Source organism: Sceloporus occidentalis, unplaced genomic scaffold (genome assembly GCF_023333645.1).
Source record: "Sceloporus occidentalis isolate IW3139 unplaced genomic scaffold, rSceOcc1.0.p SCAF_6, whole genome shotgun sequence".
Classification (NCBI taxonomy): domain Eukaryota; kingdom Metazoa; phylum Chordata; class Lepidosauria; order Squamata; family Phrynosomatidae; genus Sceloporus; species Sceloporus occidentalis.
Genome location: NW_028316986.1, coordinates 41500464 through 41526247, shown reverse-complemented (window position 1 = coordinate 41526247; position 25784 = coordinate 41500464). Strand labels below are relative to the sequence as shown.

General features: G+C 40.2%; 1 protein-coding gene across 5 annotated transcripts in view; it reads left to right on the top strand.

Annotated features, from left to right (window-relative positions):
- NVL (nuclear VCP like) overlaps positions 1-25784 on the top strand; it is a 64574-nt gene that overhangs the window by 4125 nt on the left and 34665 nt on the right. For 4 of the 5 annotated variants that reach the window (XR_016281696.1, XR_016281695.1, XM_089529400.1 and 1 more), the window contains exons 3-15: positions 2324-2376; positions 3000-3096; positions 4402-4450; positions 6123-6398; positions 7421-7547; positions 8502-8578; positions 9640-9774; positions 10737-10838; positions 13048-13165; positions 15688-15832; positions 17620-17890; positions 19856-20074; positions 22317-22421. Coding sequence is in view for 3 of the 5 variants with exons in the window: in XM_089529400.1 (XP_089385526.1) it covers positions 2324-2376; positions 3000-3096; positions 4402-4450; positions 6123-6398; positions 7421-7547; positions 8502-8578; positions 9640-9774; positions 10737-10838; positions 13048-13165; positions 15688-15832; positions 17620-17890; positions 19856-20074; positions 22317-22421 (1774 nt within the window). In the remaining 2 variants the exon portion in view is untranslated. Of the gene's footprint in view, positions 1-2323; positions 2377-2999; positions 3097-3588; positions 3664-4401; positions 4451-6122; positions 6399-7420; positions 7548-8501; positions 8579-9639; positions 9775-10736; positions 10839-13047; positions 13166-15687; positions 15833-17619; positions 17891-19855; positions 20075-22316; positions 22422-25784 lie in introns of those variants that run through there. The other variant, XM_089529403.1, reaches the window with a different exon arrangement.

Here is a 25784-nt window from a genome sequence, read left to right as displayed (position 1 = left end):
CTTCCTTTTGACCACTGAGAAGAGGTGAAACCCCAGATTCACCGAAACTTGTTCTTTTTGTACCACATTAGAGTTTAATTTTGTATCTGAACACAGCCAGTGAAGAAATGGTGAAAGTGCCATGATACTGGGAATAACAGGTACAATTCAGACTACTGTACATTTCAGTATTGAACAGAGTAGCTCCCCCCTCCTCTTACCCACAATGGTTCTTGTATGCTGGCTCCCATCCCATGTACCTAGAATCTGAGGCCGGAAACAGACCAACCAAAAGGAGCAGTTTCCAGCCACTTCGAGGCATGGCAGGCAGATGATGCACGCCCCTGGATTGGCCAGAAGCCTCTCCAAGGCTGTCTGCAGCCACCGGCAAAAGGAATGCAGAACAAGCACTCCTGCTGATGGCTCATTTGAGATCACAGTGGCGGCCCACTTTGAGAGTGGACCATCCAGTCGCCACGGTCCCCAATCAATCGGGGTCCAATCGGGGTAGGAGACACTAGAGGCCAGTGGTCTGCTTTACCCCTGTTTTTACTCAGAAGTAATATCACCACATTCAGTATGGTCTACTTCCTAAGCACAAGGGTGGGTAAAGTATGGACCTCCACATGTTTTTTTTATTACAGTTCCCAACATTCCTTGCCATCTGTTATGCTGTTCTTGTTCTGATGGGAGATGTAGTCTAATGACATCTAGAGTTTACCCATCTCTGTTCTAGTATATGTATTTACTAGATTGAGGGTTCCCTTTTTTCTATTATAGATGTTGCTGTACAACTTTAGAATGGACAGGAAATGGGGAAAATGTACTTTAAAATCTTCAGCCAGCCTCTGTAGGAAGAGCTCTCACAGATGCATTCATCTCTAGCTGTAATATCTGGAATCACTACTGGCATTTGGGAGGGGGGTTTACAGAAGTTTCCTAACCTATCCCTTTTTGTTCTGCGTTCATCCATGCATTTCTTAAGAGATAAAAAAGAACCCTATACATCTCCAGTCATTCTTGTTTGAATGGTGAAGACTCTTGGGAACTGGCTAGGGATGGAGTTACTGAGGACCTACCTGACAAATTAGAACCTTTTAAACATATATATTTTATAAGCTAAAATAGATGGATAGATTTCAGACTTCCAGAAATAAATGTCCATGTATGATAAAATTGTCTCCCTGATAGTCTTTCATAGAGCAATCAAGTTTGTAGTCCTGTACTAATTTAGTTTGGAGCTCACTGAGCGTAATGGGATGTTCTTTTGAATTGACACATGTAGCAAAGGGGGCAGAAAGTGCCCCTTGGGCCAATATTATGGCCCCAAGGCCCCCAGCATCAAAATTGCTTTGGATTTATTTTGCTCTAAATGCCTACTGCGCCATGCGCCACTTTTTGACACCTCACTCCAGGTTATTTTAGGTCCAAGGTAAGTCTGTTTTAGAAAACAGGAATGATTTAGTATCTTTCTTGTTGTAAAAATGTCCTCTCTGGGACCTAAAATGGCATAGGGACTGCACTCAATGCCCCCGAAATGGCAAAACACTCCCTTATTCCCACACTGGGGTACAACATTTTTTTTGTGGTGGTTGCCACCCTGTAAGGCCTCAGACAATTGCCCACCCTGATGTGATCTTAAACATTTCTGAAGAGGTGGTTTAATGGCTGAGTGCTATGTGGCACATATTATTGCATTGTATTATATTATATTAGTTATAATATTTCTTTATTACAAGCTCATTCATATATCATATGTTTGTCTGCTTGAGTTTTAATAAATGTTTTAGTGCTGTTTTATCTATTGCTGTTTTGTAGAATATAGGATCATGCTAGCATCCACTTGCAATGATTCAGTTCAGGGCTTACTGAGATCCTGGTCCAAAACACACTGCAGAAATAATCTGGCCCTGTGCTAAGTAATTCTGGGAACTGTAGTTTTATGAGACATTTAACCTTCTCTGTCAGAGAGCTCTTGTGCCACTATAAACTACAATTCCCAGGATTCCCCAGCACTGAGCCAGGGCAGTTAAGCTCTCTCAAACTGGATTGTTTCTGCAGTGTTTTTTGGAGCACTGTTTCATTTCTTCTTTCTCCTGCTTACACAATTGCATGCTATTTCAAGGAGCGTTCTGAGACAAGACAGAAGTCCAGTATAAGTAATTGTCATATAAATATTGGATGTAGTCTGTCTTCAACTTTAACATTGGATAATTATGGGTTAGGCTGTTTTTTCCTATGGTGTTTGTATTATAGAAATTAAGCAAAACCTTAAGAGAAATGCTAAATTTTGTATTAAACAAAACCTTAAGAGAAATGCTAATTTTTAAAAATTAATTTTCAGTGCTGATTATGGACGAAGAAAAAGAAATGCTTTTAGAATACAGGTTGAGAAAGGTGAGTCTGCTATTATTATACTTGAAGGGAAATCATTACATCATGGCTTGTTTATGGTTAATCCAGACATACTTTAGATATTTACACTTACCTAACTAGATCTTGCTGATTTTAACCTTTAAGTTGCAGTTTTATTTAGGACAATGCATTTGAATTTGACTTTTCACCCAAATAAACATCAGTAAATTTATACTGTACATAGTATTTCTGGCATTTGCTTATACTAGGTGCCAAATGAAATTGTGAGGGAGTTGGACACAACTAGACAATCATATCAAAGGGGAAATCTTTACCTTTACTCTTGCACATTTTAGACTGGGGAACAGCTTGACCCTCTATATATTTTTGAATAAAAATCCCTCACTATTTGCTATACTTACTGGCTCTTTGGGGAGTTGAAATCCACAACTTCTGAAGGTCCAAAGGCTCCCCACCCATTTCTTACAGGATAACTGTTATTTTAGCCTGAATCCTGTTGATAATCTGAAAAGGACTATTGAGTCAATAGGATTCACATATGTGTTGACTTACCATTTAACAGTTGATTTAGTGAGTATACTCTTGTTGGAACTACCAACAAAATTCAGGTCTTTATCTGTATGCTTTCCCCCCCCCCCCCTTAGTTTTTGGAATCATCAATGATGAGTTGAAGGCTGAGGATTTGGCAGCTCTGGAAGATGAACACCTGGCCAAGAAAGCAAGACACAGAGAGGGAGACAAGTAAGCTTCTATATTTATGACAAATAAGTTTCAAGAACCATTACTTAAAAAAAAAAGATGGATAATACCCATGGGACAACTAGTTACAATTAACTCTACCTGCTGACAGAAGGTCTGTTAGTGCAGTCAGCACTCGGTATCTGCGGGGGATCCATTCCAGACATGCACGCACTCACCCCCCACAGATACTAAAATCCACAGATGCTCAAGAACACATTGTCTCCAATAGCGGCACATGCACACAGCCACACTGCCATTGGGGACAATGGAACTTAATGGTGGCACGGCTGCAGGCACGCATTGCCACAAGACAACAGGGGCTGTCCCTTATAGCAGTGCAACCACATGAATGTCCCACCATTGGGGACATCACTGGCTTACTGTTCACAGATGCTTGAATCTGCAGATGGCAAGACCATGGATACCGTGGGCCAATTGTAAAATAGGGAAAAGGATAATTCTTCATTTTCCTGCAGCTGCTCTCCCATCTGCCCTCAAAATCTACTCTTGAGTATTTTGGGGTAGCCTTGAAGATTTGGAGAGTTGAAGAGAGGAAAGTCCTCTTGTGTGAGTAGCTTCTCCAATATAAAGCATTTGAATGTATAATCCTGCCTTTCTTGTGCAGGTTTTTAACCTCTTTTTTCTTTTCATTTCAGAGCTAACAGTGTTTTGTTCCATTAGTTCTCTGCTGGGTCTTGGTAGCCACAGTTAGTCTAAGCTACATTATGATTATGCTTTGAATGGTTTTTATAAACTGTACTTTGAGTTGAATAACATTTTACTATATTAGCCAGACATCCTCCCAGTTGTAACTTCAGTGAATTTTTTGTAGAGTCAATTTTTTCAGATCTAATTTTTACAGTATACAGTGCGCCCTTCTTTTATGCGGGGGGCTCCTCCCCCCCCATGTAAAAGAAAAAGGGCTTACCCTCGAGCCCCATTACAAGTAATGGGGCTCGTGCTTATGGTGGTGCGCCGCAGCAGCGCACATGCGCCATGGGCGCACACACCATTATTTCTTCCAGTGCACAGCAGTGGAAGAAGCAACGTATAATGCGCCCACGTATGATGCGGGTGCACTTATATACTGAGCTCAATGTTATTAGTAGGTGAGAGGATTTATGTAAAGGCAGATTGGTTCCATTTTAAATAACTCATTTTAACATGCTGCCTTTATCATTCATAGTGTGAGGGCTTGATTCCAAGGGATATACTCAACCAGCTGAATGAATTGTTGTTATCTTCATGTGTTCTGCTAAACTCTGAATCTGTGGTTGTTAAACATCTTTTCTCTTTTTCCTAAAGTGATTCAGAAAGCTCCATGGATTCCTCTGACACAGACACAGACCTACCTGTAAGTGTGTTGCCTGTAGTAATTCTGATAAAGTGCACCTACTGTTATTTGTTCCTAATATTATTTACAGTTCTAAAATCAATATATACAAGAGCATATACACTTAAATCAGCCTTCTTTTTGAGGTGACCAGCCTTCTTTTTGAGGTAAGCTACAAGTGAGGCCCAATGACATTGTAAATGGAATTTGTCGCAGTTCATATGCTGCTCCTGCCATCTAGTGCCTTGGCATGGTTTTGCCTCTAAACCAGTGGCCTCTGATCAGCCCAGCTAGCTGTGAGTCCAACAAAATTTAAGATCACACATTCTCAAGGCCAGGGCCTGTGCTAAAGAGACAGACATGGGAATAGGTTTGATTCTGCCGTAATCGAGCCAGTGATTCTGCTATAATCAAGCTCCTGTCAACAGTGGGCCGTGGGCTCATGCTGCTTGTGCAACATATGGTATTTCTCCTGTTTGTTGTCCCATCTATGCCATATAGTTCCACTTGATCTGTAACTGTGTTACAACCAGCCTTATTATTTATTTATTTAGAGTATAATTAGCAAGCACTTATGAAAAAGTACTGGAGCCATTATTTGTGCCCGTATGTCTAATTCACACATATTCATTGTTAGTACCTTACTAGTGCTCAGTTGAAAGTACCCATGGAGAAACTATATGAATAGTTGGCTTTATCCCCAACTCTTCTCAAACCAAAGTGTCTGCTGAAAAATAGAAGCGATCCAGGCACACCATTCCTCCATGATGAATATTTTTCTGTCCCTGTATTTTCTGTCCCTGTATATAATCTTGCCTTCCAGTTTTAAAGAGACAGTGATGTTCAACAGGAGAGAGCAATGGGTAATTGCTGTGGCTTGCTACAATATGTGAATGGTGATAAAATGCAGAATAATGTCAGGATGCAAGATGGAAAACTGCTCCAGAAGAGAGCAGATGAGATTGCCTTAAAATGATCTAAAAGTAGATTTATACCTGCCTGCACCTAAGGTCATTCAATATAATGTACTCTGAAAGAAGTGAAAATAGTTTCCAAAGATGGAAGGGGGAATATGACTGAAACGGCTGGAAAAGCTTAGTCCCATGGAAACACCGCACAACCTAACAACAAGTGCATTGTGTGGCCAGACAAATGACTGGTGATTTGTTTTGAGGAAAAGGCAAGGTCTGTTGGTAAGGTGTTAATATAGGAAGTCATTGCAGTCCCATGTTGTCACAGTGGTACCTAACTCAACAAGATCTCTAAAGTTGTTGTTGGCTTAGCTTCTAGGGAGAGTTCAGGCTTGTGTTTCTTTTGGACCCATTCATTTATCTTTTTGTCAGTCCAGAATATCCACAGAAATCTCCTTCAACACTACATTTCAAATGAGTTGATTTGATTCCCTTTTTTTCAGGGAGATCTTTTTTTTATTAATGGTCTTCTGGTTTTGTCCTGCCTGGTTTTTATCTTGTTTGTCTTTCATTTACTCTTATAATTTTGTATGAATTGTCAATTTTGATTATTTTGGTTTGGAAACTATTGTGATTTCAATGTGTGCTTAAATTAACTAATGTACTGTCTGGTGTTGTTTGTTTGTAGTTCATGAATTGTATTTGTATATGCTTAGAAAAATAGTTAATTTTAAAAAGTCAAAATCTTCTGTTGACTTTTCTATGAATATTACATCTTTCAGACCTCAAATCACATGAACACATCTTTGTTGAACTTATACCGGAAAGGAAATTCAGACTCTCTTGCAGTATCTCCTACGAATGGGCTGACAGAGTCTAACACATCTTCACAAATGGTGATACCTGGATCAAACAGAGTTCCTCCACAAGTATCATCTGAGACCAGGATTTCAGAAGGTGGATGGTTTATTGATAAAAACCCAAGCAGAAAAGAGGAAAACTTTTTTATTGATCTTTGTGCAGAAGAAGAGAGTGATGGTGTTAAACAGATGGCTGAGGTAACCTTTTTAACATTAATATGACAATCTTAATCATTCCTGTCTTCTCTCAAAAACTCAGTCAGTAACAATTAATAATATCACACTTTTATATAAACTACATGGTTAGACAAGCTAATGTCTAAGTCTTTTACTAGCTAAATTTCATCACCAAAGCAGTTCAAATAGGTTAAAGTTCTTTTTTTTCAAACACAATGGGAATTAATAAATTATTTTACCATTTTCCCCCCATATGGAGAACAGTGATTTAGTAGCCAGACAAAGCTGTTCAGTACTCCTAAGATACTTTAAACCAGGTTTGAGGAAAGTGCAGCCCATGAGGCAACCCCCCTCCCAATATTTAACACTCTTTGGCTGGAAAATACCCAAATAAAACCCAAACCTGTTTGCATCCCCTTGTTCTCCACTAGCCCTCTACTCCCTCCCCACAAACTGAGAAAGTATGCCATGTTTCAGCTAATTCCCAGAACTGGAAGTGATACATTGTCAGATTTGGTGCTGTCAGGAGGAACCATGCAGCCTGAAGTGGGGAAGTGACCTCCCAACCCCTCTGCAGTTGTCCATCCCTGCTTTAAACTATAAGGGGATCAAGCAGTCCTCCCACCCCCAATAATATATCCATAGCTTTGTTATCTCAGGTTATTAAGCTGAGATATGATTATTCAAGTATGGCTGTAAAAACTAACTACGGCCCCATACAGACAGGCCAAAATAAAGCTGCTTCGGGTCATTTTGGAGGTATGCTATTTAAATGATGCATGCATCCTAAGATTACAGAAGCCGCACCAAAACCACATTCCAGTCCTTAGGACTGGAGCATGGCTTTGGCACGGGTTCTGGACTCTTAGGCTGCATCTATCATTTAAACAGCATACTTCCAAAGTGACCCAAAGCAGCTTTATTTTGGCCTGTCTGTATGGGGCCTACATTTGCACAGTTGTCCTTTTTCTTGCTGGGTAGCTTACCGCACAAATTATGTCAGCAGAATCCATTTTTTCTTCATTGTACAATTTGTGCTGTAGAATGCAAAAGACGTGTCTTTTTTGGAGACTCCAACAAAGAAGCAAAGGAGCAAGCAAAATAAAAGGAGGAAAGGAGAATTTCAAGATGTAGAAGAAGAAATAGAATCTGCTTTAAAGAAGCAGAAGGGTAAGGGTGATTTTTCTATATTTTTAATGAAAAGGATAATAGGCTTTCATTTTTATTACTGTATTTTATTGTGTCGTAAGCCGCCTTGATCCTGCGGGAGAGGAGGGATAAAAATAAAAATTATTATTATTATTATTATTATTATTATTATTATTATTACCATATATACTTGACTATAAGTCGACCTCATGTATAAGTCAAGGGCAGGTTTGGGGGCCAAAATTATGGATTTTGATATGACCCATGGATAAGTCAAGGGTAAAACTTAGGGGCCTGTAACAAAGGATAATGCAAAGGGAAATGATGCCAAAGGACTTTGAAAATTTCAGCAGACATTAATTGTTTGTGCTGATCCTAAAGGCTGGATAGATGAGAGAGTTCTTTTTGGTGCTCCCAGGATGGACTAAGATCTCATCTTTTACCACTCTATTTAAAGTACAGTACTTACATCAACCCATGGATAAGTCGAACCAGTTTTTTGGGGTCAATTTTTTGACTAAAATTTCTAGACTTATACATGAATATATACAGTATTACTTAGTTACAACATTTTAAAAGAACATTACTGATTCTGCCAGCATTTTTGTACATACAATACTTTGTTCTGCTCAGTCCTTTCTGAAATGGTTGTTTTTTATGGCCCAAAACAGACAGGCCAAAAGCACCACCTTCAGGCTATGTTGGGGGCATGGTGTTTAGATGTCACATGCTCCGAGCACGAGCCACACCGAGCCTGCACCAGGCTAGAAGAGCTGGGCCAAAAAGGAGTGGGTATAATCCGCTCCTTCAGGCAGCCAAGTACAGTGACCGCAGCAGTGAGCCAAATTAGGACCGGTACTGGGCAGTCACCACAGTTCCCTGTGCAGCAGTCTTTTTGGCCCATCTGCTTTGGGCCTATATGGTGGTTGGGAATAGAACAGCTTTTTCATGTAATTACGTGAACTTTTCTTGCAGTTAAACCAAAAAGAGTGGAGCTTCAGACCTCTTCAGTGAAATTTGAGGATGTAGGAGGCAATGATGAGACTCTGAAGGTTAGATTTAACTCTCTGACTAGATAAACTGAACTCTCTGACTAGATAAATTAAAATGATAAACAGTATATCAACTCAGTGAAAGCTACAAGTATTTACATGGAAACCAAGAGTTGCTTGTTATTGAATTACTGGGTTTTATATCTTAAGGCCTAAATCCATTTGTTAATCCCAGCTAAAGCTGACAGTTTGATGTAGCAGATCCAAAGTGAGTGTTATTTTTCCAAGTTTGCATTGATTAAATAGATCAGCTGTAGTTGGAACAAACAACTGTATTTAGACCTAACTTCACAAATCATATTTATAATAACCAGTACTGTTTTGTGACTATGCTAAGGGACATTATTTTCAGTACTGATACAATCCATGTTCAGCAGTAAACTCTACAAACCTGTTTACTTTCATGATTCTAGTTTTGCCAGTTGTATGAGGTAGGCACTAAAGGCCTGCTCTCTAAGGGACTCAACAGACTGGCCATTAAGGCTGGCCTGGGGCGGAGTCGTGGCACGGTGTCCATATAACACATTCCCTGACTCCGCTCCAGCCCGACGTAATGCTGCGCGCACTCCACATGGCGTGCGGCGTCATGGTGCTCCTCTGGCACTGTGTCTACATGACACAGCACCAAAGGAACACAGAAAAGCTGTGCGCCGGCGGCTATGGTACCCTTTACGGGGCGCAAAAAGGAGAGATCGGGGCCGTGGCATGTAGTTGCCGTGGCCCCGATCAGGCGATAATAGGGCCAGTCTGTCGAGCCCCTAAGTCATAATCAGTACTTTTTTGGCTGTTCAATTTGCTATGCACATTGTTCATTACCCTTCAAGCATATTTTGAAAGGATATATTTTAAGGAATAGAAATATTGTTTGTTCTAAAATGAAGTCTTTCATTTTACAGAAGTTGTATTCTGGTCCCCATATTACTTTCCATGCAGTGCCTGCCTTTGTATTGAAGGCCAGCAACACTAATAACATTGACTAATTATTTTTTCACATCAACATTATTCCTGTTCAGTGTTTTACAAATTTTATAATTCGACCAACTTTGCAATTTTTACCATAGGAAGTATGCAAGATGCTGATACACATCCGTCATCCTGAAGTGTACAACCACTTAGGAGCTGTTCCACCTCGAGGATTTCTCTTACATGGCCCACCAGGGTGTGGAAAAACATTGCTAGCACAGGCAATCGCTGGGGTGAGATGATTTGACATATATGTTTCTTTTTCTGCCTGAAACAATACATGGTTTAGAAACTAAAAGAGTAAATGATGACTGCTGATCTATATAGGGTCAGAATCTAGTGTAGAGGCTCCTGGCTCACCCATGCCACCTGTAGGCTACAGAGAGGAATTTCTTCTGTCATCTTGAATTAGCTTTGGAAAAGCTGGCATTTGTAGGGAGTCTGTCTAAGTGTGCTTTCCTCCCATGTAAAGAAGGGGAAAGATGAGTGAAGTCTGTTGCTGGAGAAAATGCCAAGTGAGAAACTCTTGGGGGTGGAGAAGCAAGGTCATGCCCATTGACACAATCCATCCTCTAGAGACTAGCTTCTCTTGTGTATATTTGTGCATTCAAGTCACCTGTCGACTTTGGATAGCTCTATGAAATTCATAGGGTTCCCTATTAAAATCATATGCATCTTTGGGTTTCTAAAATACTGTTGTTACCAGTAAATCTGGCATTCAACATATTATTAATTTCTTTGTAAAATCATAAAATCAAGCCTACATCAAAAAACAAAACAACTACAGTATGAGCAGCATTCTGAGTTCCTGATCTTTCAGGAATATAGAGGGAAACATTTTAGAATGTTTCATCTCTTGCTGCATTTCTTCTTGTGCTGCTCAGTTCTTGTCTGCTCCTCAAGACCTAAAAGTGGAGTCTTGTTAGCAAGTTTTATCTTCTTTTACCTTCCAATAGTGCAAATCTCTCCTTGCTGGTTATCCTGTTCCTGGCATGATGGAAATCACTTTGCTCTGGATAAAAGACTGCAAAATATTGTGTCGCTTTCAGCAATTGCCTGCTGAAACAAGATGTGATATTACTCTTCCCACTCCGTCCCCCTCCAGTTCAGCCCTGTGCTATAGAGGCCTCTTTTACACTTCTGAAACTTAAGTATTTTTCTTAATACAATCTTATGGGATTCTGTTTTGTTCTAGGAACTTGAACTCCCGATCCTTAAAGTAGCTGCTACTGAGATTGTGTCAGGAGTTTCTGGTGAATCAGAACAGAAGCTTCGGGAGCTCTTTGATCAAGCTGTGGTGAGAGTGCAAGCTAAACCATAAAATCTCATGTGCTTTTCATTTTATTTCTGCTTGTCCCAAATGGCATTTTTATTTGCCGATACAGGGAAGTTGAGTGTTTCTCCTATCTTGGCATGTAACTGTCACTCAAGGATAGCTGTGGTCTTCAGACATGCAGCAGTGTGAAGTACCTTGCTTTTGATGGCACCAGGTGGGACAGATTAAAGAGGTGATATATGGAAGAAGGAAATCATGTCTGAACAGTGTAAGAAGGATTTTTCTAAGTATTCGTCAAACACCAATTTAGTGTAGTATTTCACATGTAGAAATGACCATGTTCAAGTCTTCACTGAGCCATGAAACTCATTGGATGATTTTGGATCAGTCTCTCCCTCTCAAGAGACCGAGAGTGGTTTGGTAGTTTGAGTGTTTAGTGTTAGGTCTCTGGGAAACCAGGGTTTTAATCCCTGCTCAGCCATGGAAACCCACTGGGTGACCTTGAGCAACTCACACTCTCTCAGTCTCAGAGGAGGCAGTTGTAAGCCTCTGAATAAATCTTGCCAAAAAAACACCATGATAGGGTTGTCTTAGGGTTGCCATAAGTTGGAAACGATCTGAAGGCAGGCAACAACATATTCTCTTTCTTGGTCAGGCACACCTTACAGGGTTGTTATGTCCCTGCAGTCCCTGTAGTATACTCTCAAAGAGAATCCAAAAATGTAGGTAGTTCTGTTGATCATTATCATTAAATCAATTTGTAACATTTCTAATGTCTGTTAGCTAGTGGGTCTTAATTGCCCCTTCAGCCTACTCCAAATTACTTCACATTGCAGTAAGAATAGTCAACCACAGAATATCAGTGGAAAAATCTGTTCCTCTCAGCTTCTGAAAAGAATACTGCTAAGCTTAGAGGAAAAAAGGAAGCATAAGCAGATTGGGTAACTAATGACAACTTTGTTCCTAGTAATCAAAAAGCCTTGGTGGTTTGATTCTGTGTCTGATTCTCAGGTTTCATTCAAACACCTCTACAGGCATTTTTGAACAATGGCATTCTTGCTAGAACTGATTAATTTATATTTAAACTAGAGGTGGACAAGGTGTGGCCTACAGGCTGAATGCAGCTCCCAGGACTGTTTTTGTGGCCCCCAAAACTTTGATCTAAATATCCCAAAGGCAGCAAGCAGATCCTACCTCATCTTGGAAACTAAGCAAAGTCAACCCTGATTAGTACTTGGATGAGAGACGACTGCCAATGAATATCAGGTGCTATAGGCTATATTTTAGAGGAAGGGGCAAAACCACCTTGACTCAGAAAGATGTACTCCTTGTCTAAGAAAACCCTGTGAAATTCATGGGTTCTCCATAGGCTGACAGGTAACATGTAAGCATATTCACATACACAAAATTTTTGGTAAAAAATGTTTTGTCCCCCAATGTCCTTTAGTGTACATGGGGGCATTTTCACCTTTTTGAATGCTCTTGTGCCAATTTAGCTGTAGGAGAGGACCTTTTTTTAAACAGGAAGTGAACATTAACTGATGCCTGCTCACTTCCTGTTGTTTAAAAGGCTTCTCCTAGGCAAGGACCACACTGAGCTAAAAGATCCAATTGCAGCTTTCTTTGTTACTGTGATTCTACCTGTGTGGATTTCTTCAGAAATTGAAATTTGGCGATGGAGGGTTGGTAAATAAAGAATTCTCACACTCTGCATATGAAGAATTTGAAATTCATTAATTTCCTAATACCATATGTATCCCCAAGGGAAAAAATCTTGTTCTCGTGTTACTTTGTTGCTGTTGCTGAGTGGAAGCAACCTGCTTCTGGAATCTCTTTATATTTATCCTTTCAGTGTTATATTTTTAATCTCATTCTGTTTCTTGCTCTTACTAGTCTTAACGCCAGTCTGACCATATGATATCAATGCCCGATTGTACAGAGGCACCCTTGAAATGAGTTCATCATGTTGGTAGGGGAAAAGTAATGAACTTTCTCCCCACATCCTTCTCCCAAATCTGTTTTAGATAGTTGTAGACATCAATTCAGGGAAGTCCACCTTGGGCAGACCTCTTTCCCCAATGTAGAGTTCTCAATGGCCAGATTGTTCATAAAATATGTGACTGGATGAAACCTAATTCAAGCAGCTGACACCTTGTAAAAATGTAATAAAGTGGAGAGTTTTTATATCATTTCTGTGCCAGTACTGATGTATTTTTCCCTTATTTGTTAGGCCAATGCCCCATGCCTTCTTTTCTTAGATGAGATTGATGCAATCACGCCCAAGAGGGAAATAGCCTCAAAAGATATGGAACGGAGAATTGTAGCCCAGCTTCTGACTTGCATGGATGGTTAGTTTTTCTACCCAAACACTATTAGTAAATTGCTTTATCAAATCTATTTTTTAAAAATCAGATTTTGGTTATTTGTTTGCATTTAAGGGAACTTGTTAATTTTATGTCTTGCCAGGGAACATGCTATACATATGTTTGCCAAATCTCTTTTTATAGTGCAAGTTCCAGAAATGATTTTTTTTTCAGATAGTAAAAGCAGAGCACACATAAATGAATAGTCCAATGGCACCTTAAAATTTAATTTATTATAGCAAGAGTTTTCATGGACCATAGTTCCTTTTGTCAGATGCATGTTTCTTGACAGATATATCAGATTAATAGGGTTCTGTCAGAAGAAAACAAAATGTGTTACGAAAGGTCAAGCTGTACAAAACAAAGCTATTACTGTGTCAAAGTATTGTGCATGATCACAGATTCCAGTCAGATAAATACAAGGTTCAATCAGTATGGTTTTGATGAGCTTTTTTTATACTAGCAGTTGCTTGTGATGATGAGGCATCATAACATTGAGTGTTTTCTGCAGCTGTTCCTGCAGCTCTCTCATTGACTACTCCCAGTAGGAGAAGAATGATGAATTTCCTGCCAAGTGGCAACATGTGTGGGAAGGTTCAGCTGTGAACAATGTGGCGGTGCACAATGCTCAACTGATCCTTCTGGCAGCAGGAATGGCTTTAAAAAAAGAAGCTTTTTTATTTGTTGTGTTATTTGAATAGGGACTCAGGTTCTGTCTAACTTATTTCACCCCCTTCTCCCCGCCACTCCTTTCCCCAAGCCAGGCAAACAACCCAAAAAGTTAGAATTCCCACAGACTGTGGTAGACATCACATCTTTCAACTGTGTTCCAAATAGCCCCACCTTTTCTTGATTGCCTGTGCTTTGAGATAAGCAGGCACTTTGCATCCCTATGGCCTCTTTGGAAGCACTTAAAAACTTGAGCTGGATCTATGAAGTGTTTTTCTTTTCATATGTTTGCCTTTTCATAGAGGATAAGATTGGGTCTCATACGATGTGGTGGTTGAGAGGTGGATACTTGGAGATCCTTGATTTAACTCCTACTTTTACTTAGACTTACTAGGGGGCTTTAGGCAAGTAGCAGTCTTTTCCAGTCTCTGATTTACAGTATGGCTCATTCTTATTGATGTTAATGTAACTGCAAAGGTAACATAGGGAGTCAGCAACATATAGTGGTTTGAGCCTAGGACTAGGACTTTGAAAATTGGGATTCAGATCCATGCTTCGGCCATGGAAACCCACTGAGAGTGATCTTGGGGTGAGTCACACTCTCTCCAGAAAACCCTATTATAGAGTTGCTGCAAGTTGGAAACAACTTGAAGGCACACAGCCACAAAAGGTAACAGAAATTGTGACTATATAAAGCTTTGACTACTCAACAGTGCTAAAATAATACTGAGTAGTATTAGCCTGGAAACAATCAGTGTTTTTGTATTATATTTAGATTGTTATGAACTATTTAATTATTATTTATTTTATCCATTCATAGCCCATGTTTTTCCAGTAAGGGGACTCAAGTCTGTTTACAATTTAAGAACCATAGAGATTAAAAACTATATAAAAACATCAGTAAAATAGAAATGATATATTAAGTAATATAATATAAATTAATACAATAGAAATAATATAATATAAATTATAAATATGTTATTTTCAAATAAGTAAATATAAAATATAAATATAAAAGTTACCTAGAAACAATTTAATTTTCAGTACAGTTATAAATTGGAAATGACATTAATGCATGCAAAAGCAACAAATGTCAAAACAATTAAAATTCATTAAAAGGCCATGTAAAAACCAATGCAACGAAACAGCACAGCAAATCATTCAAAGCTTATCACAAATCAGTTTCTGAAAGCTTGACAGAATTAGAAAGTTTTTACTTATTAGTGCACAGAGAGCAAGGAGGGAGCCATCTTAGCCTTCCTAGGGAGGTTGGGAGCAGCCATCAAGAAGGCCCTCTCCCTTGTTCCAGACAGACAGGGGCAACAGGATATTGGAATGGAGAGAAGTATCTCTCCTGAGGATCATGGCGTTCTAGCATGCTCACTTAGGGAGATATGGTCCTTCAAATAGTGTGGACCCAAGCCTTATAGGACCTTTCCCCAGCACATGACTCAGGGCAGGTTTGTGAAACCTCCAAGTATTTTGGCCTTGTACTCCCAGAATCCTCATTCAGCATAGCCAGTGGTAAGGATGTACCCTATAGCTGTTGTAGTCTATTTGAAGTGCCAAAGTATTTGAAGTGCCAAAGGTTCCCCATCCCTGATTTAAGGAGAAGGTAACATGTTATATGTATTTCTTATGTAGCCCGCCATATATTGTGTGACTAAAAGACAGCTATGGCACTCATGCTGTTCTGCACAGTGTGCACTATAACAGTAAATATAGCAGTAAATATTGTCCAGCCTAACCACAGCATAAACAGTGATGTTCTGATACAAAGGACAGTCTGTCTCATTAGCTGCATATGTGTGTGTTTGTTTTTTTCTTTTGTTCCACAGACCTGAATAATCTGGCTGTTGCTACTCAGGTACTGGTAATTGGCGCAACCAACAGACCTGACTCGTTGGATCCAGCCCTGAGACGTGCAGGAAGATTTGACCGAGAAATTTGTTTGGGGATTCCAGATGAAGCAGCCAGAAAAAAGTCTGTCAGCTTTTTTTTCTATATATATATATATGCTACGGGTTTATGCAAGGAAGCTTTTGAGCTCAGGAACTGGGCAGCTAAAATGTGGACCACTCACAATTTAGCTGCCCAATTCCTGAGCTCAAAAGCTTCCCTGCGTAAACCCGTAGCATCTGTGTTTCTGGCACAACTGCTATGGGGAGTGCTTGCTGATGGGGCATGAGTTCTAGAGCCTCTTCTGAGGATGTGTACAGTTCATCAATTCATTCCATATATTCACTTACTACATAATAGTGGTTTCTTCTCCCCTGAGTCAGGTTTTACTGATAAAATGTTTCAGGGTGTGATTCAGTGCCCTGTTACTAGGATGTACTGCTACGTTTTGCCCAAGTGTCTGAACTATTGGTGCCTGTAAAGAGAGAACAGACTATTTTTCTTTCCTTACCCACTTGTTGGGCCATTGAGTAGACCATATCACATGCTAGAGGTATTTGGTATGCATTTGTTGCCAGAGCCTGTGCTGGTCCACTGAAGGTGAAGGCCACTGATATGTAATTTCTAGCCATAAAGTAGATGTGAATGAAGCCCTCAGTCCAGTTCACAGATCTTGTCTGTCTTCATTTTAATAGATCCTGTTTCTCCTGGGCAGAGCAGAAAACATCTGAGTGTCTCGATGGTCCAACATATGACTTTCCTTACTTGTAAATTCTCTTTGTCTGCTGCAATATTTGTTTCAGAGAAAGCAGAGGTGGTAGATTGTTTTTGATTCAACAAGTGTATTCCTGTTAACAACTTTCCAGAGCTTTTTTGTCAGAATTGAGCAATCTTCTACTCCCATTTGCCTTGTGCACCGTTTAGGTTTGAGAGGACATTCTACTGAAACCACCTAAACTTTGTAAAAGTTTCATTGCCTGCTGAAGAATCAAGGTGTTTGTGAGGTGAGGGAGGGTTAACCCTGTCCTCATCAGCTGCAGTCACACAAACACACACACACACCAAATTGCTTGGTACAATGTGGCAGGTAGCCGTTTTAAAAAGTCTTTTATTTACTCAAATGGGCAGGTTTTTTTGCAGACTAATTGGTGTGTTGGCCCAAAGGAGGTGGAAAGTATAGGCTGTTTCAGGACATGGAGCTTGTGTACCCTTTAATTCACACATAACGATAGATAGTTATTAATGTAAGTGATGTTGACATCCACATAACAAATTAATTAGTAATACTATCAGGTATGTTAAAATGTATTCTTTATGTTTGAATGAGCATTTCAGTAGATAATCAAATAAAAATAGTTTGCTAGTCAATGACACCCATAACCACAAAGTGTAAAACTGGAAATGAATAAATCTTTTCTCTAGTGGCAGTCATATGACCTGATATCACTCAGATATTCTAATTTTGAGTGCAGTACTGATAATGTTTTGCAAACAGAGTCTCAGCATGATATTCATCAGTTACTTTCAGCAATGGTCTGAAAGGGAGCAAGGCTATCAGTGTGATCCAGTGCCCTGAAAAACCAGTTTCTGTTTACATAAAAAGGCTGTATGTGTAGAGGATGCTCTCCTCATCACATGATGCTCTCCTCATCACATGGAGAAAACAAGATAACCTATTCCCTCTCGTTAATTCAGGTTAAATCTGTCCTGAATGCCAGAATAATTACTGTTATTATTGTCTCTGCTGATTTGCTTCTTTGTTTGTGGCCTTATCTCATTCTCTCTTCTGTAGTAGGCCCTGAGAAGATACATTCAATAACTGGTGCTTTTGAAGACTAAAATGTTTATGAAGACCTTTATTTTATCCTCAGAATTCTGAAGACACTGTGTCGAAAACTTAGACTCCGAGAATCCTTTGACTTTGGTCACTTGGCTCATATGACTCCAGGCTATGTCGGTGCTGATCTCATGGCGCTTTGCCGTGAGGCAGCAATGTGTGCAGTGAATAGAGTCCTTGTTAAACTGGATGGGGAGAAACGTGAAGTAATGAGAAATGAAGAAAGAACATCTGGTCAAGATATGAGGAGGAGTATAGAATTGCTTGCAGGAGAAGATACTGAAGAGGCAGATCTGCCCACTAAAGTATATACATATTTGATTGTAGTTTACTTTAACTCACTTCATTATTTCTCTCTTTGGTTGTATAAAGTAGATTCCCCTTTCTAAGAGCAAAAACTATAAGGATTTGCTGAAAAATAAATAAATTAAAAACCACCAGTATAATTTTACATTTATTGTTGCCAGTTAAAATGTCACAAAGTAATGAGGAAACTTTTGAGTTCTGCAGAACTCATCTGTGGAAACACCCTGCAGAAATAATCTTGTTTGAGACCACTTTAACTGCCCTGACTTAGTGCTAGGGAATCCTGGGAATTGTAGTTTATTCTGACACCAGAGCTTTCTGACAGAGAAGACTAAATGTTTCACAAAACTACAGTACCCAGAATTCCTTAGCATTGAGCCAGGGCGGTTAAAGCAGTCTGATTTGGAACTCTGTGTAGGGTAGGAAACGTCATATGCTTCCCTGAACTCCTTGGAGGAAAAGTGAAATAAGATGTAGTGGTAGTAACAATGGGATAGGAATGAATAGTCTCTGTACTTGGTAACATTCTAAAGTTGGAGCACAAGTCCCTTTCCTCATGTATTCTTGTTCTTAACTACCCTTGTCAACCTCGACTTGTGGCAACCCTGTGGATGAGGCATCTCCAAGACACCCCTGTCCTCCATTGCTTTGGTCAGGTCCTACAAGCTCATGCCCATGACCTCTCTGAATCCAACCATCTAGTTTGTAGTCTTTCTCTCTTTCTACTGCCCTCTACTTTTCCTGGCATCATTGTCTTTTCCTGTGATTCATGCCTTCTCGTGATGTGGCCAAAGAACAACAACCTCCGTTTAGTCATCTTGGGGCCCATACAGACAGGCCAAGATAAAGCTGTTTTGGGTCACTTTGGACGTATGCTGTTTAAATGATGCATCCATCCTAAGAGTCCAGAAGCCATGCCAAAGCCATGCTCTAGTCCTAATAACTGGAGTGCAGCTTTGGCGCAGCTTCTGGCCTCTTAAGATTCATGTGTCATTTAAACAGCATACCAAAGTGATCCAAAGCAGCTTTATTTTGGCCTGTCTGTACGGGCCCTTGATTTCCAGGGACTGCTTGGGCTTAATCTGTTTCAGACTATTTGTTTGTCTGCTTGGCTGTTCATGGTATTCTCAGCACTCTTCTTCAGCACCACATCTGAAATTAGTTGATATAATAATTCCCTGACTGTTTCACTTTCCTTGTTATCTAGGTTGAATTCTTGTAGATCTTCTGTGGCCATTATTTTTGTTGAACCTAATGTTCCTTATATTACACTATAATTTATATTTTTGTACTGCAGTTATTGGGATGAGGAAATCAAGATAAATATGTCCCCAATATTTTCACAACCCATTAAACTAATAACCCAACTTTTGAAAATGAGCAGATAAATAAAATTAATATGTCAGTATTCATTCTTGGAGCCAGCGTGGTGTAGGGGTTTGAGTGTTGGACTAAGACTATGGAGACCAGAGTTCAAATCCCTACTCTGCCATGGAAACTCACTAGGCAACCTTCAGACACAACTTGAAGGCACACAACAAAATTTATTCTTGACCATGAGAGCCACTGTGGTGCAGTGGTTTGAGTGTTGGAATGGGACTCTGGGAGGCCAGGGTTTGAAACCTCACTCAGCCTTAGAAACCCACTGGGTGACTTTAGGCAAGTCACCCATTCTCAGCTTGAGAAAACAGTGATGGCAAACCAACCCCCTGTGAACAAATATTGCCAAGAAAACTCCACAATAGGGTTGCCAAAAGTCAAAAACAACTTGATAGCATACGCCAACAACACATTCTTAACAAATGCATGCTGGCATCTATTAAGCGTATTGGTCCAAATATGTTTTAACTGAATGCCTTTTCTTCAATATGTTTTTCTCCACCTTTAAACTTTAGGCTTCCTCCCACCACCTCCTAGTTGTAAATATTTTTGTATTTTTTCCTTCTTACTCTTCTCCTCTTCAGGATGAATTGCAGAGGCTGCTCCAGTTACTAAAGGAACTAGATCCCCTGGGGGAGGATAAGTTGCAAAAGCTGTCAATAGAGATGAATGACTTCATTGTTGCACTCTCTTCAGTGCAACCTTCTGCAAAGAGGGAAGGCTTCGTTACAGTCCCCAATGTGACGTGGGCAGACATTGGAGCCCTGGAGGACATTCGGGAGGAGCTCACCTTGGCAATACTGGTAGGAATGGAGATTTCTATAAAATGCTTTTAATACATGCAGAGCTACAGTCTCTTCCAGAGATTAAGCAAAGTCTTGGTGCTGACAGCAATTCTAAACTGGCATTTTGTATTGTTTACTTCAAAGTGTATGAAGCAATAACTCTTTTCCTTGACTTCATCTGCAAAGTAGTCAGCAAACAACAAATTCTTTGTACTTGGAAATCAGAACTAAGTGAATTGAATTGTAGCTCTAAAATTGAGAACATGTTTGGATACATCTTTCATTTGGACAGCTCAGTAATCATAATATGACACATACATTTTCAACTGTTCAGAACTCTCAGGCATGTTCAGCATACCATCTAGGCTTCTATTTTATTTATTTATTTCATACACCATCTCCTCCTATGTTAATACTACTAAGGAGCCTGTCTGTTCCTCCTAGGATGGAGACAGTTCCAAACAAGAGCTGGAATTTAAAGGTGGAGTCTATCTGTGTTTGTTGGTTCATCTTAGCAGACCTAGGAACAGCCTCCAAATGCTGTCGGAAACCATTACAGCACTTGGTAGAGGCTATCTTCACTGTCTGCAACCTCCTCTAACATTTTGTCTTTAAAGTAGAAATGGAGAGTCCATTATTTAAATGTATTACTTAGTTATTTAAATACAAACAAACAGTGGATATTCCCTGCCCTTCCTTTTGGAAGTCAGGGGTGGGAGCTTTATTTACCACCTAACCTGGTTAAGAGTTTGTTCCTGACATGGATTTTGACATGAACTAAGGATGCCAGTGCAAGAAATGTATTTTAATGATTGTACATATTTAATTTATATCCCAGTGTGAGACCCATGGCAGCTTAGAGTATGCCTTAAAACAAAACAGAACTCTGGCAAAGATTTTACAGTGCACTCCACAGTTTGATAATTAGGAGCCAATCTCATGATTTATTTATTATAATGATTGCTGCACCACACCAGAAAACCAGCCATTGCTTGGTGCTCCCTAATCATCTCTCCTAAAAACTGTCCCTCCAAATGGAAAGCTTCTTTTGTTACTTTTTATAATAGAATGGTTGCTGTGATGTATAGGAATGTCATCTCTCTCTTTCAAGACATTCTGTCAGCTGTTGATTTTTGCATGTTTGAATCTTATGTAGATTGCTTGGAAAATCTTCATTAAAGCTCCATAGAGTGCAGTGAGGGTAAGAGGAGATCTTTGATATATACCTAAATATAGTACATGAGTTTCAAGAACTCTTTTGTGGACACTTCCAAAGGTAAGGCTGTAGCAGAGGGTCAGATACAGAGCCATTCTATTAGCTGTGCTTGGAAGAACAGCTCCATTTGGCTCCTCCTTTCCCTGAATTTTTCCCATTACAGATAGTTACAGTAAAAACGAATAGGTAAATTTAAGAGCTGGTGCATGGGTTTGCTTGTTTTCCTGCTGCCTCCTCATCCTTTTGTTTTGTTTTGTTTCATAGCTTTAGGTAGTAAACCCATGGGCAGGAGTTCTTTTCTCATGTAAGCTTCTCTGTGGATGTTTTTGCCTGAAATGCTTTCAAAAAATAAGCAACAGATAAATGGACAGAATGGCTTCAGCAGATGTTTATTGAACCTGTTTCCTAAGAGCTTGCAGCCAAGGTCTTCAAGATCTTGACTTGAAGGTCTTTTCCTTATTCTTCAGCCAGTTTCACAATCAGTTTCCAAAAACAATGTTGTTATGCCCCCCTGCCCTTAAGAAATCAGGAGATCTCGGCCTTCTCTAGTTCCTGGCTTTCTTCCTGCTATCTGAGTAATCAAATGCACTTGACTTGATGACAATATTCATACTGCTCAACTGCATGTGAGTAACTATACATACCATGTGCCACGTATATGTGCTTTTAAACCCAAAGGCAAACTATGAGAGGTTGCTTTTCAAAGATCTCTTTGCTTCTAAATTACCTTTTCCTTGACAGTCCTACAACATGCTTATTTTTAAGCTTTATTTCACCTGCTTAAGTATTTGTCATGAAGCTTGTTTAAGTTGTTCTGTAAGTAATTACCACAATGATTGAGATGACAAGGAGTGCTAACAACCTAGTTGTCTTTGACTTACTTTGGGTGACTTAATTGGCAGGTTTGTGGGGGGCATTTTAATTTAAGGAGCCCTCTCATGTCACTTTCAGAATCCTTCATCTCTACAATGATATGTTGACAGTTGCCAAAAATTAGTTGTTTTTTCTAGTTTTACCTATGTGGGGTACCTCTTCTTTTTACAGGCACCAGTACGGAATCCTGAGCAGTTCCAAACCCTTGGCCTCACAGCTCCAGCTGGCATACTCCTTGCTGGCCCTCCAGGTTGTGGCAAAACATTACTTGCTAAGGTAATTTTGCCTGCCTTGCCAAATTTTGGCTAACTTGTTATTAAGCTCCATTCAAAGTGCTAGTACTTACTGGCTGAGGATTCTGTAAGCTGAAGTCCAAATAACATCTTCATGCTCTTTTTATCTTTCTTAACCTTATGATTTGATGTTCATTGTATTTTGCTGTATTACTGCTGTTAGTTTTGTCATCTCTGTGTGACCCAATTTATAAAATTGACTGCCATAATTTGTGATGACAGCCACTGATATACCATAGTTGGCTTTAGAAGAAGTATGACAAATATGACAGTGTTGTTGCCTATCAGCATGACGGGTATATACAACTTTTTCCCCCTCTGGCATAATATGCTGAAGTAAGATAAGATGAATGGCAAGATTGTTGAGGTATGGAGCAGCATTGAAAATGTTCAGATGTGGCAGAGAAGCTAATGGACACTGTCAGGGATTTGAAGGGTTAAAACACAGCACACAGGGAAATGCTTGATGTGTGTGTGTTTGGCCATGAGCATTCAGCAGAAGGACAAGGTTGATTAGCACAGCTGATGCTCATTGGCTCAAGGACACTTCAGTGTCTAGGTGCACGTAGCCATGGATGATGAAACCATGTGTCTGGATTGCACAGGGGACACATGACATGGTTACACACAGGAACTCACTGGGTTTGGGAGACCACATGGTCTGGAGTCTATATAAACCCAGGGGTTGCAAGGGATAGCTTGTGGGTTTGTAGTAGGAGTTGGTTTGGTATGCGTTGCGGAGTTTGGAGAGATCTGTATTTGTATTATAGCACTGTGAATAAAGAGCACTTCGGGAGACTTTGCTTCTCTGGTGGTTTATCAGAAGAAGTCTGGTATCGGTTTGCTGTGTGTCCCCGGAGGTTCCTGCATTGCTTCAGTTCCTGGAAGACATCCAGTTGCTGTTATCTCAACTGCTTTTGGAGCCACGCTTCAGCTTCTAAAATTGCTAGCTCTGCTACAAAGGTCTGATTTAACCCCAGGACTCGTTTGAGTTGCTGACAGTGGTTGTTGGACCCCAGCAGTTGCGCTGACAGACACTCACTGCCCTTAACCAGAAATTGGTTGGACAGTCAATTGAAAGGCTGATAGAAAAGTGTGGCTTACAGAGTGCAAAAGCTGTTAGAAGCCCAATGACTCCTGGCTATGCCAGTTGTGAGTCATCAGACGATTTTGACAACCCAGAGTTGTTCAGAAGTATAGTGGGCAGCTTGTTGTTTATTGCCAACAATACAAGACCAGATACTTCTTTTGTAGTTGGTGTGTTAAGTAGAAAGGTTTCCAATCCGAAGGTAATTGATTGGTCTGCATTGAAACGTGTTGGAGTATTTGAAAGGCAGTAAAAGCAGAAAGCTAGTCATTCAGGGAAGCATGGAACAGCTAGAGTGTTTTGCTGACAGCTCTTTTGCATCTAAATTGGCAGATATAAAATCAGTTACAGACCTGGTTGTGAAGTTTGCTAGTACACCAATAATTTGGAGAAGCAGAAAGCAAAATTGTGTTGCTTTGAGCAAAACAGAAGCAGAGTTTGCGGCATTATCAGAGATGACAGGGGAAGTGCAGTGGATCAGGCAGTAGCTAGAAGATCTGGGAAAGAAATGCACAACACAAACATTGGCATTTGAAGATTCACAAGCCTGCATTGCCATGACAGAGGCTGAAAATCTCAAATGTCTCACAAAGTACATAGGGGTAAGGTACCAAAACGTCAGAGAGATGATCTAGAATGGAATCCTAAGGTTGGTATAGATAGGTGCTTTACAGACCGCCCAAAAAGGGCGGTCTGCCGGCGCCACTGGTTGCTGCGTCCGGGAACTGCAGCGGACAAACCGCGCGATTCCCGGACGCAACAAAAAAGAAGCCCCAAAATGGGGCTTCTTCTTGCAGCGTGGAAATGGCGCCGCAAGTCACTAATGGCGCACTTGCACTGTCATTTCTGCTGCGTGACGTGCAGACGCTAGGTGTCCGCGATGTCAAGATGGTGGCACCCGTGTAGAACGGGTGCCGCCATTTTGTACGCGCTCAGCGCATACTGGGGTTAGGGGTGTCTGGAAAGGACTCCCCTTTTTAACCGTAGTACATGCCGAGCACGTACTTTACGCGCGACTGTAACGCACCATAGATACCAGGGACAGTATAGCTGATGTCCTCACAAAAGCACTGCCAGTGGAGAGACATGAACAGCTTACTTGTCTGATTGGTATGGTACCTTAACAACAGAAGTCTGACACACTGAAATAACACACATCTGTACATTTTGGAGGGGAATGTTGAGGTATGGAGCAGCATTGAAAATGTTCAGATGTGGCAAAGAAGCTAATGGACACTCACTGCCCTTAACCAGGAATTGGTTGCAGCTGTGGATCTAGACAGCAGGTGATTGTCCAAGGTCACAGAGTGTGCCAGAGAGCAGCATGTAGCACTTCTCTAAATATGATGTGTCATTTGGAATGGTGGACAGTAATCCAGGTAACACAGGAAATTGTACAGGAAGGGGTTGAGCTAGATTGCCACATGGCAAAAGTGTATATAAGCTCAAATCATCATTGTACAGTGTGGGTTTGTAGTAGGAGGAGTTTGTCTGTGTAGCTTTGTTCTCGTGTGTGTTTGCAACAAGAATAAACAGTGCCTCTTTGGAGAAAAGCCAGCCTACGGTGCTTTAAACTAGCATCTGTTTTTCCTGGCAAAGCTCCAGTCTGCCAGTTTGTCTATCTACTCACAAGCTTCCAAGATTAATCTGCATTTATCTCTGTATATTTTCCCAACAAAGATATCCAAAGCAAACAAAAAGTAGCTCTTCAAGCATAAAGTGGGTAGAAATTTTAGCTACAATATATAATAATTAATGCTAGACTGAAAAAAAATTTAGCCAGGATAGTCTATCAGCAGCTATTGACTGTCATGGCCAGAGCTTGGAAACATTATTTTTTGAACTACAGTTCCCCTGACTGTCATGGTTAATAGCAACTCTTGCCAAAGTAATCTGGTGTTTGCAGTCCAACAAAAAATAATGCTTTCAAGCTATAGTGATGGTTATATTGAATTGTTCTGTTTAAAGCTATGTACTAGTTGTGGATGTGTTAACACCAAAGGCAGGGGAACCATGGCAGGAGATGGCTGTGTTTCTCATATCCTGTTTTGTGGGGCAAAAGTTAGACTCTTGGCCTGATCAGACAGGGCTCCTCTTAGGTTCTTAAATTGCTGAAGATTAAAGAGAATAGAATTTCCCTTTTATTTTGTTGCCATTTCATAGTGCCACATTGGCCCCAAATGTATACAGACAGTACTTCTTTATTCCAAGTGCATGATATCCTCTTGTAACCTTAAATTTCTTGACAGGATGCCATTT